We start from the raw sequence: 13,345 nt of genomic DNA on the forward strand, positions 1-13,345 counted from the left end.
GCACATAAGAGTTGTTGTGAGGGATGGGTGGGCCAAAATCAGAACGCAAGTGCATAAAGCAATTCAACAAGTATCAATGAGTAGGTCTAACACTAACCAAGTGTGTCAGTTAGCAGTGAAAGATATATGAAGATGCTGAATTTGCATGGCCCCTATTAAATTTCTACAGGGAAATTTGCCTGTGGATTGTGCCTTTGGGGAATAAAGCACTCTATCCATTCACTGTATTGTTATACTGGTTATATTACACTTCAAAGAGATAATTTTGTTAATTTTTACAGGCATAACATAATAGCAATAATGAGATATTTATCGATGCTGGGAAAATTGGAGAGAGGGAATGGGTGCCTAGAGATATTCAAATTTTGCGCTATGAAGAATAAAAAAAACTGGTAATGAATCGGGATGGGAACATCGGTATTTGATTTTAATTACATTTATACGTTGAATGTGTTATAAAAAAAAAAAGCGAATGTCAGCCCAAATTCTCCTAATGATATAGAAATGTGTAACATCCCCTTAAAACTTTCAATTAACTTTTCATTTATGGATATGCTTCAATAATTTAAATTCAATTAGCCTTCATCCATTATTTGTTAAAAAAAATGTTATGTATATAAAAAAACTCGACCTTCCTGCAAATCTCTGCAATTCTTCAGTGATTAACATGGAAAATCAAATATAATATCCTTGAAATATAAAAGCATGGAACAATTTATTATATTAAAGGAAACCCTCGGTGAATGCCATATAGTTTAAGTTTTGAAAGCTGTACATGGATGAACTAGATCAGTGGTAGGAAACTTGTGGTTCTCCAAATAACAAGTCTCATCAGCCCAACCCAGCATTGCCAACGGTCAGGGATGATGAGAGTTATAGACCAACAATATCTGGAGTGTCCAAGGTTGCCCACCTCAGACTAGATTAATGCTAAGTCAATCCTCTGAAATCAGCATGGGTGATGGGCACCCAAGATAACACACTACATACTCACACAACACAAATACCTTGCATTCTGTAAGCATACCCTTATGGGCTACCACTAGAAATCTGACCTGCATCTAAGCAGAAGCTATTTCAAGCATGAGGTGGTTGAACCCATGCCCCCTCCAATATGTCACCTCTTTGGGGTAAATTCCACCTGGTTGGCTGTTATTTATGAGATCGTGTCCCGAGTTGCAAATGAGAATTACCGTATTTTTCACCCTATAGGACGCACTTTTCCCCCTCCAAAAACGAAGGGGAAATGTGTGTGCGTCCTATGGGGCGAATGCAGGCTTTCGCTGAAGCCTGGAGAGCGAGAGGGGTTGGTGTGTACCGACCCCTCTCGCTCTCCAGGCTTCAGGAAGCCTGCGCAACCCTCGGGAGACTGGCTCCGAGGGTTGCGCAGAGCTGCCTGCAGTCCCGGGCTCAGCGCAGCTCTGCGCGGCCATCGGGAGCCAGGCACGAAGTCCCGCCCGGCTCCCGATGGCTGCGCAGAGCTGCCTGCAGTCCCGGGCTGAGCGCACTTCTCCCCATCGCCAGCCCCACAAGCTCGGGGGACAGCGGGGAGCCAGAGTGCGCCTTCCCGCTGTTCCCCGACCTGGTTCTTCCAGCCCCGCACCTGGGGGAAAAATAATTTTCCCCCTTTATTTCCCCCCCAAAAAACTAGGTGCGTCCTATGGGCCGGTGCGTCCTATGGGGCGCAAAATATAGTATACAGTGAGAGGAAATGTCCCATGTTCAGTCTACAGAGTATTTGTAAGTACAGATCAACGTTCTAGCTAGCATGAACAGTTCCAATACTTCAGGGACGAGACTGTACTCTGCAAACACACATCCCTGCCAGAGGCGGAGCAATCCGATTGGGTGACATGGGGGCAGGGCCAGGTGCGGGGGGGGGGGGAGGAGCTGCCCACGGGGCTCTGAGGAGTCTGCCTGCCTCCTCCCCCTCGGCCGCCCTACAGCTTGGGGGGAGGCAGCAAGCGGACCTTTTGGGCAGCAGAGCCTGTGCGCACCCAAGCCACCACATCTCTCAAGACACGTGGCTCGGGTGTGCTGCAGGCCCCGCAGTGAGTGCCACCCGAGATTTGTCACCCTTTCAGTGGTAGCACCCAGTGCAGCCCACCCCTATCTCACCCCCATTGCTCCGCCCCTGATCCTTGCCTGGCTGTCACAATAAATACTCCTTTTTTCCAATCCAAAGCTGGTTCAATTGTGTAATTGAGAAATTCTCACACCCCTCCACTCCATCACATGTGTAGTTTGCTTTGCTTTTTCTGACGAGTGCTGGCTGCTATTGGGAGGTACATTTCATACCTCTAGCTTCAAGTAAGAGACATAAAAAATATATTGTTTGCAGACTGGCAATCAGGTGGTTTTGCGCCACATGTCTGCCAATTTCAGCCTTCTGTCTCCTGTGTTCAGTTTCTGTCTGTTAGCTTGATATCTGAAGGAGCAGGTTAGAGCCTCTGAAAGTTTATAGTCAATTAATATAATTTAGTTTTAAAGATGCTACTGGACTCAAGGCTTTTCAGTCCTTGTTCATTTTGAGGCCTAAACATCTTTGCAATCAGATATATCTGTGCGACACAATTCTATGCATGTTTACTCATAAGTAAGTTTGACCATCTTCAGTGGGGCTTACTCTTGAGTAAGTGCAGATGGGAGGGCAGCATATATTGCAGTTTTTATATATACAGTCATAGTAATCAGTGTGTGTGTGTGTGTGTGTGTGTGTGTACACATGTCGCATTTCCAAAGATAACACCTGTAACTCAAAGTAGTTCACGTAAAAAACTGACAGTATAACCAGTAATAAATTAATGATATGTAAAAAAGTATAATATCAGTACAACATAACGCTAACAAAAATAAACATTTAACAGTTCATTTCATGTGCTTTAAAATTTGAGCATTAAGCTGAGGAACAGGCCAAATAAAAATATTCAGTAACTTCATATCCAAAATATACTGTACATTATAAAATGTATGCATATGATAGGCATGTGTAGTCTCGATAATACATCTCTTGTTAAAGCTCATTACTACAAACACGGCACTAGATCTCCTTTAGTTTTAATTTTTCTTTTGAGGCAAGCAGAACTAACAGCAGCAATGCTGTCAAAAACATCCAGAAGAGACGCTATTTGGCATAACCAACCTCTTAAAAAATGAAATGCATCTCTTCTGAAAATCTACACTAATCTCCTTGGAGACATTTGCCAAAACAGAGAATGTCTCAGCAAAATAACTTAAAAATGTATCAGGACATGTCGGCTTTGTAGATGCTTTGTCCACATGCATTATGAAAAGAGGAGGCGCTTTTTCAGGGGGAAACAGCCACCAGCTTTTTAATCTTCTGAGGATTGTGGAAGTTAAGAGACATCATTTCTGACACTGAGTGCAACTGAAATAATTGGCGTATTATTTTGGTACAAAGCTTACTGCTTCGGGCTTACAGGAAATAGGTGGGGGCTATGTGCCTTTGTGCCCCTGCCGCCCTCTTCAGTACTGCATCAATGAAATCAAATTGCTGAAACGTTAAGTGCATTTGTATTGAGTTGCTAATTTGGCATATTTCTGCACTGCACCCAAAATTGAGGGTTTTTATTTTTATTTTTTAGGGGGATGGTTTATTTGTAGTGCCACATTATTATTATTAGCTGCTATAAAATAGTGCTGCAGAGAAAAAGGAAGAGTAAATTCGAATGAGGTCTAGACAGCTAACAAGGTCGGTCAGACAGGACATATTAGCCATTGAAATAGTACACACACTCAGCGAATTACAGTCCCGCTTCCAGACTCCCAGTATTCTTGCCTTCAGCCCTTGATTTGATTTGCCAGACACTGTTCACATAGTTCTAATCTTTCCTCTGAATCCATGAGGGCTAGAAAAATGCTCCTTCATTTTAAATAAACGAAACCTGAAATTGTCAGGATTCCTCTTTGCCAGATCCCCCTAAATTACACAAGAGACTTCCTGCAGCCATACTCTGCTCCCAAGATGGACAAACATCGTGTTGCTTGGGTATTCAGGGCCACTTAAAGCTCCACAAAGGTGCAGCATTGTTACAACTCTCTCTCTCTCTCTCTCTCTCTCTCTCTCTCTCTCTCTCTCTCTCTCTCTCTGTGTGTGTGTGTGTGTTTTAGAGGTGTTCATTTATAACCACGGATGTTCCAACTGATACTAGTCTGTACTCTCTTCCCAAATTGCTATTCAACTCAAATGGATCAAATTTAAGTCTAACCACGTGTCTCAAATTCGTTAAGGGTGCGGGGAATTGTATCTCTGTGAGGGCGATCCTTCAGTTCTCAGGGTGTGCTTTAAATGTATGTTGTGGGTGTTTCCTCCTAAAATAAGAGACCCTCACTTTTAGTAGTCTACATTTAATTAGGAATTGAAAACAGAAACAAATCACATCACCTGTTTTCTGCTTATTAACCATAAAGCATGCCCTAGTAACTGCAGACTTGCTAGGAGTTTAGAAACGGGAACATCTATTGCTGTAGGGGAACAGATGTTTCTGTGAAGTCAAATGGTGAGCATTCTTATTGCACGGACCAAATTTTGCAATTAACAGCTAACACGAGCCTGTGCACATGGAAGAAACTGCCCCAGAGGAAAACACAGGACTGGTCGTTGCAATAATTGCTGTTGAGAATTCCCCTAACAAAGTTGCACTTTCAGGTAACGGGATGGAAGACTTAACATCCTGTTACAGATACTAATATAGGCTTCAATGTAACACAGAAATAATTGCCTCTGGGAAACCAACAAGCAGGCTGATTTGTTTGCACTAGAAGATTGTAGTATTGTTTCCATTGGCTCCACCTCTGAGCAGATTTGAAGAATTCTGTGTTTAGCACTTAACATTAGGTTTTCTTAACCAAGAAGGGAATGTACTCTGCAAGTGTGCAAACTTGCAAAATTAGAAGACTCCAAAAGCACAAAGCATGGTCTATTTCTGTATTTGTCTAACACTACATGTGGAGTGAATATTGTGACTGCAGTTGGCAACAGAAGACTTCCTTCCATAAAATTACTTTGGGTTGATTATTAAACCAGGCAGTCACTACTACTCATCTTTCAAAGCCACATTCATGAAGGGACCCTTGTTTGCCTTGGGCTTATTGCTTCAGCTCCAACATCTATCTGAACATTATCTTCTTAATCACGTTGCTTCCTTTTAGAAAATGGTCATAACTGCACAGATCCTGAGCCTCAACCTCATTCCAAGTCAGCTGTCACTACCTTCTCGACCACCAAATACATACAGTGAAACAAAATGAGGGCACTAATAGGAACTGTAATGAAGATTACCATCACGATTATGCCTAAGCCACTAGAACTGATCAGCAGAATATTTTTAGAAACCTGTGAAACAGGCACATGAAATGATAAGAAATACAAAGCATTTGAAGATGAAATAATTTCAGGTTGCAGCAATTTAGATAAATGGCTTAATTCCAAACAGCTTTCAAATGTCTTACAGGAATTGGTCTCCAAATTACTGAAGCCTATCATATACAGAAAGTTATTATCTCAAAAGACAATGGGAACTGTCTGATTTGCACACAGCCTACAACATTCTTTTTTAAAATAAAAGAAAGCCCAGACTATGAAAGTCCTTCACTGAAACCTAGGAAAAAGAGATGAGGATAACAATAATGGTTGTATCATCACCATTCTGAGATATGTTGCATAACAGAACAGACTGGTGTGTCTCAAACTTCTGATAACTTGGGGAAAAATTTATATAAAAATGGGAAATATGCATCACTTAAACACCCTCATGTTAAAGCATTTAACACCCAATTGTTAAAGTATGTTAACAATTGCCATCTGCCCTCAGAGAGACCCAGTTTCTGTGAATTCTGCAAAATTCGCTCTTTGGGGGGCACCTTCTCTGATGGCAGATGGTGGGAAGCAGCCTTCTATGGAGTTGGACCATCATCAGGGTCCTAGATAGGTCTTTCCCAGTCCTAAATGGAGATACTGGGAAAAGAACCTGGAACCATCTGTGTGCAAAGCATGTGGTCTACCCATTGAGATGTTGCTGCATCTTTGCTTTCTGAATGCTCCAGTGCAAAGAGGTGGCAAAATCATCTCCAGCTTGCAGAGGCTGAAGGAGGCAAGGCCAAAACTGTGACCTGTGTAGATATGAAGTACTGTATTTCTCTTTATAAACTCTGATAAAAAATATTATTATTATTAAAAAGAAGAAGAATACAATTCAAAACACCGTTTTACCTTTCTAGCTTCTGCATGGTCATGGCCAGTGTCTTGTTCAACTCCTCGATCATGCGACACCCTGAAGGATGCATGGGCAACGTGCTGGATCCAGAAGGCAAATGTGGGCTGTGGCTGCCGTACTGATGCTGGTGTGCTAACTGTGACGGTAGGACCGTGTGGTGATGCGAAGCCAATGGTTGCTGGCAGCTCTTCTGTGTGGAATAGGGTGCAAGGGAGAGGTCTGGTCCCCCTAAAGGCATGCAAATCATGACTTTCTTTGGAGGTAGCGGAGGCGACAGTTTGACTGGCATACAAGGCAGTTTCACAGGCGCACCAGGATCTAGAAGATAAAAGATGAGCACTTGTGAGGTGGGGGCATTCAGGTCTCCTAAAAAAAAAAAAAAGCATGGGAGTCTTTTCCCCCTCATGGTGCTCTCCCATGCACAAGAACTGAAGAGGAGTCTTGCTGGATCATCCACTAAGCCCACCATCCTAGCCAGAGGCCTATAGGGAGTCTGCTACAGGATCTGAACATGTGAGCCTTCTCCTGTGCTAACCAACAATGAACATTCAGAGGTAAGCTGCCTTTGCTCCTGGAGTCAGTCAACAGCCACCAGGGATGAAGTACTCATTCATAGCCTGTTCCTCCATGTCCCCCCCCCCCCCAATCCCCTTTTAAAGTCATCCAAGTTGGTGGCCATCACTTCTGGGAGCAAGTTCCATACTTCAATAATGCACTGTTCTTCCTTTCGTCTTCCTCGAATTTCCCAACATTTAGCTTCGTTTGATGATCCCAGAAGTTCATCGAACACCTCCAAAGGGGGAACAACACCTCTGTCTATACATTTTGTCTTCACATTGCATAATTTTATACACCTTTATCATGCCCCCCATTACTCACATTTTTTTTTTTAACTACAACATCCTAAATGTTGCAGTATTTCCTCACAGGGGAGTTGCTCCAGCCCCCTGTTAATTTTGGTTGCCCTTTCCTGCAAATACGGCAGCAGAAGTATATGGGAGACAATACCACCATTGCCACATGGATGGATCCACTGCTTTGGGTCTTTCGCTTCCAAGTACCAGCTATAAGTCAGATCCATCTATGTAGGTGTGATATTCAAGCTGTGCTTGACGAAGGAATATTACAGATACTGACAATGGGGGCGGGGGGAGGAGCAATCATACTGCAGTCACATGACAGGTAAGTCACATTGGTTCAGTGCCAGCCTCTCTCTTGCTATCATTATCTGTTACTGCACGTGGTACAAACTGACAAAGGCAAGTGATTGACTGTTGATAGCTTGAAGGATATAAACACAATCAATGCAAAGACCTCATAATCAATGGAGTAATGCAAATCAACACTTTGGTCTACACTTTGGTTCAGGATCTAGATAAATTCCAGACCTACCAGGAGTGGCCAGTAATACTAAGGGTCCACAAAAACCTGGCCCTGCATTTATTTATAAATACTAACGTTTTCATATTGCCATTCCATAGATTGCAGGGCAGGTGTAGAATATAAACTGATTCATTAAAACCAAATAAAAACAACAACAAAAAACCTGCTACTGCCAACCGTAATACAAGGCAGCAGTTAAAAATTATAAAGTTGACTGAGGGATTGCTCCAGGTTCAGAGGCGCTCCAACTTTCTGCGTAATTATAGGAATTATAATGCCTGGGTACATAAAAATGTTTCCAACCTGCTGTTGAAAGGATTGTTTAGTAGATACGCTGCCACATCCCAGACACCACAGTTTTGACAAGCATCCTGAAACTGTAATGTCTGGGAAAGCTGAAACATAGACCTCACACATGGGAGATGTAAGGGTCTATTGTTGTACTTGAACCAGTTAAAAATGCACACACTTTTAAAAATAAAAAGTTGAAATCTGAGAAGAATTTTTATAAACCATTCCTCACAAGACATACTTCAAGTGAAATTCTTTCTGCAGTCAGGTGTCTCCTGCTATTGTTCCTGCTAATCGCTAGCAAATCGTTTCCCTCCATCACTTTCTGTTAATCATTCCCAGCGTGTCTTACATTTATTCTCACAAAATCCTCAGCACTAAGACACACACACGCTATATTGCTGGAGCTGTATTGAAAACCCGAAGGTCTTCATTTCGATTGTGAGAATTCTCATTATACAAATTCCTTCAAAACGGGACCCAAGGATGTCTCTGGAGAAATTAGCAATGGAATAAGGTTAATTTACTTTCGGCTTGGAAAAGATGATTCATTAGAGCTGATTGCTCATTTCCAGAGACTATGCAAATCTAATAATATCCCCAGAGGACACCATAAAGAATCTTAGAAATTTATGTCTTTTGACCCTTACACCCAGATTCTATGCATGTTTATTTGGAAATAAGCCATTTTGATTTCACTGAGACCTGAGGCCAAACTACAACCTACATGCACTATTAGGCGCCCCCAGTATCTGCATCCTCTGTAAGGTTCAAGAGCTTTGTTCACAAGTTAAATACAGATCAAAACCACTGAAAAGGGTAAAAATGCCTGGGGAAGGGCAAAGGTTTCAAGAAAAAAAGCAGTGTGTGGGGAGCATTAAGTATCCCACTCCCATTTTGCCACTGCAAAGCATCCCCTCTCAAAGACACTTTGCAATCAAAAAGCAGATAGTGACCCAAAGTTGCCCTGTAATATCTGCTCTTTTCCCCCCAGGCTGCCTCGATTTCCACAAATAAAGTTTCTGCAGGATTAAGGGCAATCAGCTGGTTAAACTAGGTATGCCCTGTGATTAGCTTTATAAACCTAGCTTTGTCCTCTAATGATAAAAGGGAAGACCTGTAGCTCAATGGTAGCACATCTGCTTTGTACACAGAATATCCTCAGCATCTCCAAGTAGGTTTGGGACTCTACCGTCTGAATCCCTGGAGAGCAGTCCATGTGGACAATACTGACCTAGCTGGCAGTATATAAGGCAGCTTCCTCCGCTGCTATGACACACAGCTCTGAGGTTTTGAAGACTCTTCATCTCAGGGTCATGGGTTCGAGTCCCACATTGGGCAAAAGATTCCTGATTCCTGCATGGCAGCGGGTTGGACTAGATGACCCTTGGGGTCCCTTCCAATTCTACAATTCTATGATTTATAACTGGGCTTCAGGGTACTCAAGCTCTGTTTTCCAGGTTGGGGCTTAATGTTGCAAATAGGTTACTGAGATATCAGAAATTGTTCATTGGCAACACATTGCCTTTTTTATTCATCATATTTTTAAGGGGAAATCCAGAATTAAAACCTGCAACCTAGGCATTGTCAGCACCATGCTCTAACCAACTGAGCTATCCAGCTATAATATTATTATTGTTATTATATATTTATTTATACCCTGCCCTGTAACTACAACGTAACAAAAGTAGTCATGAACAATAAATAAAACATAAAAAAATACAACCAAACTAAGGCAAAAATGTAGGCCTTTGGCCTTTAACTCTCTGTGGCCTTTTAGTAGTAGGTGGGATTTAAAAAAAAAAGTATTTCTCTTTCACCTTGGATTTAATGTAACTACGAGGTGTTTACTGTCCATTTGTTTAGTTGTATGTAGCTTTGGGTTGCCGTGGGCAAGATAAAGTGACTGGCAATTTTAACAAACAAACAAAAACGACCTAGATTTCCTAAAATGGTTTTAGTTGCGGGCTTCTGCAGGCCTGCAAAGAGTGTAAGGACACACAAAACAACTGGATGGAAGAAGAAATAAACAAACTCTCCCCTTTCCTCGAAGATGCATAGGAAGGTTCCTAGACAAATTATGTAAGTACAATTAGCTACAACCAACCAACATGGTCTATGGAAGAAGTGAAGACATATAAGATTGGTGAGGCATAGTGGGTAGATGGACATGAGGGGCACTGACAACTGAAGCAAGCCATAAAGGGGCCTAAAGCTAATTTAATCAGACATTAGTGCTCTGCATTACCAGCTTAGGGAGGTTGCGAGGCCTGTAAATTCTTTCTGCATCCCTGGAGCAGAGGACCAGCTAGCTGCATACCTAGTGTGTTATTATATGGATTATGAAGCAGAGCAAAAGAAAACTGAAAGAAAGAGGGATATAAAAGAAACCTCTATAACTGGAAGGCTTGAAGAACAGAATAGAAGAATGTTAGTAAAGACAGAAGCCTAAAGGCAGCTGCGATGAGCATCTACCACAAACAGAGAACAATCAAGTCTGAAAGAGAATACAGGACTACTAATTTTCTGCATGAACAGTTGTTGTAGTTGCAATACCCACATGACAACAAATATGCGCGTGATGGATCCACATTGGGACAAATGGGACAAGGGAAATATTTATACGACAGGTTTAAAGTGTTTTGCTAGTCATTTATTTTTTCCTAGACTACCACTGGGAAGCTCCGTTTGATATATTGAGGTTTCTTAGGGAATTCTCAGCACCCTCGTCACCGTTCCCAGACTTCTTGGGGATGGGGAAGTCAATGGTTAGTTAAAAGTAGCATAAAGCAGATATTACCGACCTATCAATCTCTTTTTCCACAAAAAAAGTGACTCAAAGCAACTCAAGACTGCAAAAAACAAAAACTAAACCTAAGAACAGGCATAAAATAAAATTATCAACCACAATAGGTACAGAAGGGATACATGCCCAAGGCCTAAGCCAAGGTCTTCCTACATTCGGAAGTTTAATAAAAAGGGCAAGTCACACTCAACCCACCCAACTAAAAAGATTATAAGAAGCAAATGCCACAAGCATAGTTCATTAAGGGCCAAAGGGCGCTGTGTGTGTGTGTGTGTGTGTGTGTGTGTGCGTGTGTGAGAGAGAGAGAGAGAGAGAGAGAGAGAATGATAAGCCCAGGTTGTCCATGGAATGAAACCCACTGAATAATTCCAGCCCATATTCTGATGAGGTTTGAGAACTCCTTGACCTGTCATGAATGTAAAATCAGTGATGCAGGTTTATTAGTGAGAGATGTGAAAACAATGGCAAGCTTTATGGAGGTGGTGGTGGGTGAAGCACTCCATTTAGAGACATAGGAACAAGAGCTCTTTTCAGGGAGGGGGCGGCACAAAGCATTCTGGAACACTTACTTACCAGCTAAGTGGTTGGCAATCCTGGCAATGGGTTTAGGAGGCAGGGCAGGGGGCTGTTTGAGGAGGGAGAGCTGTTTCACTGGGGTGTCCTCATGGTCTCCAGAGAAAGCAGCAGATTTTTTGGGGGGAAGTAGCAAGACTGGTTTAGATGAAGGATCTTGAGAAAGGTGGACTCCAGATTCACTGGACGTGGGGCTCTCTTCGGACGCTGGAGGACACAACCACATCATAGACGCAACAACGTTACAAGCAAAGCGGTAGCAGATAGACAAGGAAAGCAGCAGAGCAATGCGGGTTTAAAAAACATAACTAACAGTAAGAGTTTGCTCAGACATCACTATATACAGAGAGAGGGGGGTGGGGAGAGAGAGAGAGAGAGAGAAAGAGGAGAAACTCTCCATGAAGAGACTGAAAACAAACTCTGGCACTTTCACAACACATAGCAGAACTTCCACTGGCATGAAAGGGGGGCAAATTCATATGTCACTCTTCCTAATCTTGTTCTACTTAAGTTAATTGCATTTCCTCCCAATAGCTAATCACCATAACTCTTCAGACTGATACGCAGGGAGACCTGTAGGATATATCAGCATTGAGCTCTGGTTGCTGTTTAGGAGAAGGGTGTAACCAGCAGCTTTAACAGGGGACTCAGCTGAAAATATAACGTTTTAAGTGCGTTTTAAGTGCAGTATACAAATCTGACAGTAGATGGCGCTGATGAGCTAATGACAAATTCCATATATTCTTTAAAACCTTTTTTTTAAAAAAAACATTTTTAATTGTATCTGTGTAGAATCAGCCAGGGTCCCTTAGGCTAATAGTTTGCATTTATGGAATCTTTCCCCCTCTTTGGCTTGTCTGCCAAGGCACACTCCCCACAGCAAGACCCCCCAAGGGAAAACTACAAGTGGATAAAGTATCTGGATTTATGTCTTGGTGCTTTTTTCCACCAAATTTCTAGAGCTTTCAGCAGTTTCCCATCATTAGTTTAATTGTGCTATTAAATAAATTTCAGATATGTCATTTCATCCTAGCAATCAAAGGGATTGTGCTTTTCTGCAGTTGGAGCCTTAATTTCTCTTCTCTGCCTGGGTAGTCAGATGAGGCTATTTCTGCTGAGAGCAATGCTAAAACCATGTTGAACTCATTGCCCTCTCTATGCCTCAGCTACATAACTCAAGTGCTGACTAGTCAATGACAATCAGCTCATCGTTTCTCTGCACTTTCCTGTGTTTTACAAAGAATGGGTAGTCTGTATCAAGATAACACGAGGATCACTTTAAGGAAGGATAAATCTTAGTGGTGGAATTTGAAAACAAATCCCACCAGTCTGCATCCAATGAATTTCTTTTTTTAAAGCACAGTGCCTTTCACACTTAGTCATCAGCTTATATACATGATGTCATAAATTACAATGGCTAAAGAGGGTGATGTCACACCACCTGCCCCGTGGGAAGGAACAAGAGCGTGACTGAGGCAAAGACAACACCAGGGCCACATCCAACTAGACTGTCTCCTCCTCTCTGCAGGGGCAGTGGAGAGGACCAACTTCTATATTTTATATCATTTACAATGGTACCTTGGGTTAAGTACTTAATTCATTCCGGTTGTCCGTTCTTAACCTGAAACTGTTCTTAACCTGAAGCACCACTTTAGCTAATGGGGCCTCCTGCTGCCACCGCAGCACGATTTCTGTTCTCATCCTGAAGCAAAGTTCTTAACCTGAAGCACTATTTCTGGGTTAGCGGAGTTTGTAACCTGAAGTGTATGTAACCTGAAGCGTATGTAACCTGAGGTACCACTGTATTTGCTTTAGGTGCCTTGGCAGCTATATAAACACAATAAAATACATAATTGGGGAAAGCTGCAGACCCATATATTAAAAAACACATATAATTTTGCAATAGAGCAAATTTCAAAGGACAGCACTGTATTAACACAACACCAACAGACAATATTAGTGTAAGAACCATGCAACTGGATCAGATGAAAGGTCCATCTCAGCCCTGAAATGCCTCGTTTTGGGTCTTTCTGTGCGAAACCAGCTGGTCCTGTTT

General features: G+C 42.2%; 1 protein-coding gene across 7 annotated transcripts in view; it reads right to left on the reverse strand.

Annotated features, from left to right (window-relative positions):
- Window positions 1–13,345, reverse strand: part of PHACTR1 (phosphatase and actin regulator 1) — a 251,629-nt gene that overhangs the window by 27,340 nt on the left and 210,944 nt on the right. For 5 of the 7 annotated variants that reach the window (XM_028737713.2, XM_028737711.2, XM_028737718.2 and 2 more), the window contains 2 exons: window positions 11,290–11,496; window positions 6,233–6,554 (listed from right to left, as the gene is read on the reverse strand). In XM_028737713.2, the coding sequence (XP_028593546.2) occupies window positions 6,233–6,554; window positions 11,290–11,496 (529 nt within the window). The remainder of the gene's footprint in view (window positions 1–6,232; window positions 6,555–11,289; window positions 11,497–13,345) is intronic. The other 2 variants (XM_077933291.1, XM_028737715.2) reach the window with 1 other exon arrangement.

This window comes from Podarcis muralis, chromosome 8 (assembly GCF_964188315.1).
Source record: "Podarcis muralis chromosome 8, rPodMur119.hap1.1, whole genome shotgun sequence".
NCBI lineage: Eukaryota > Metazoa > Chordata > Lepidosauria > Squamata > Lacertidae > Podarcis > Podarcis muralis.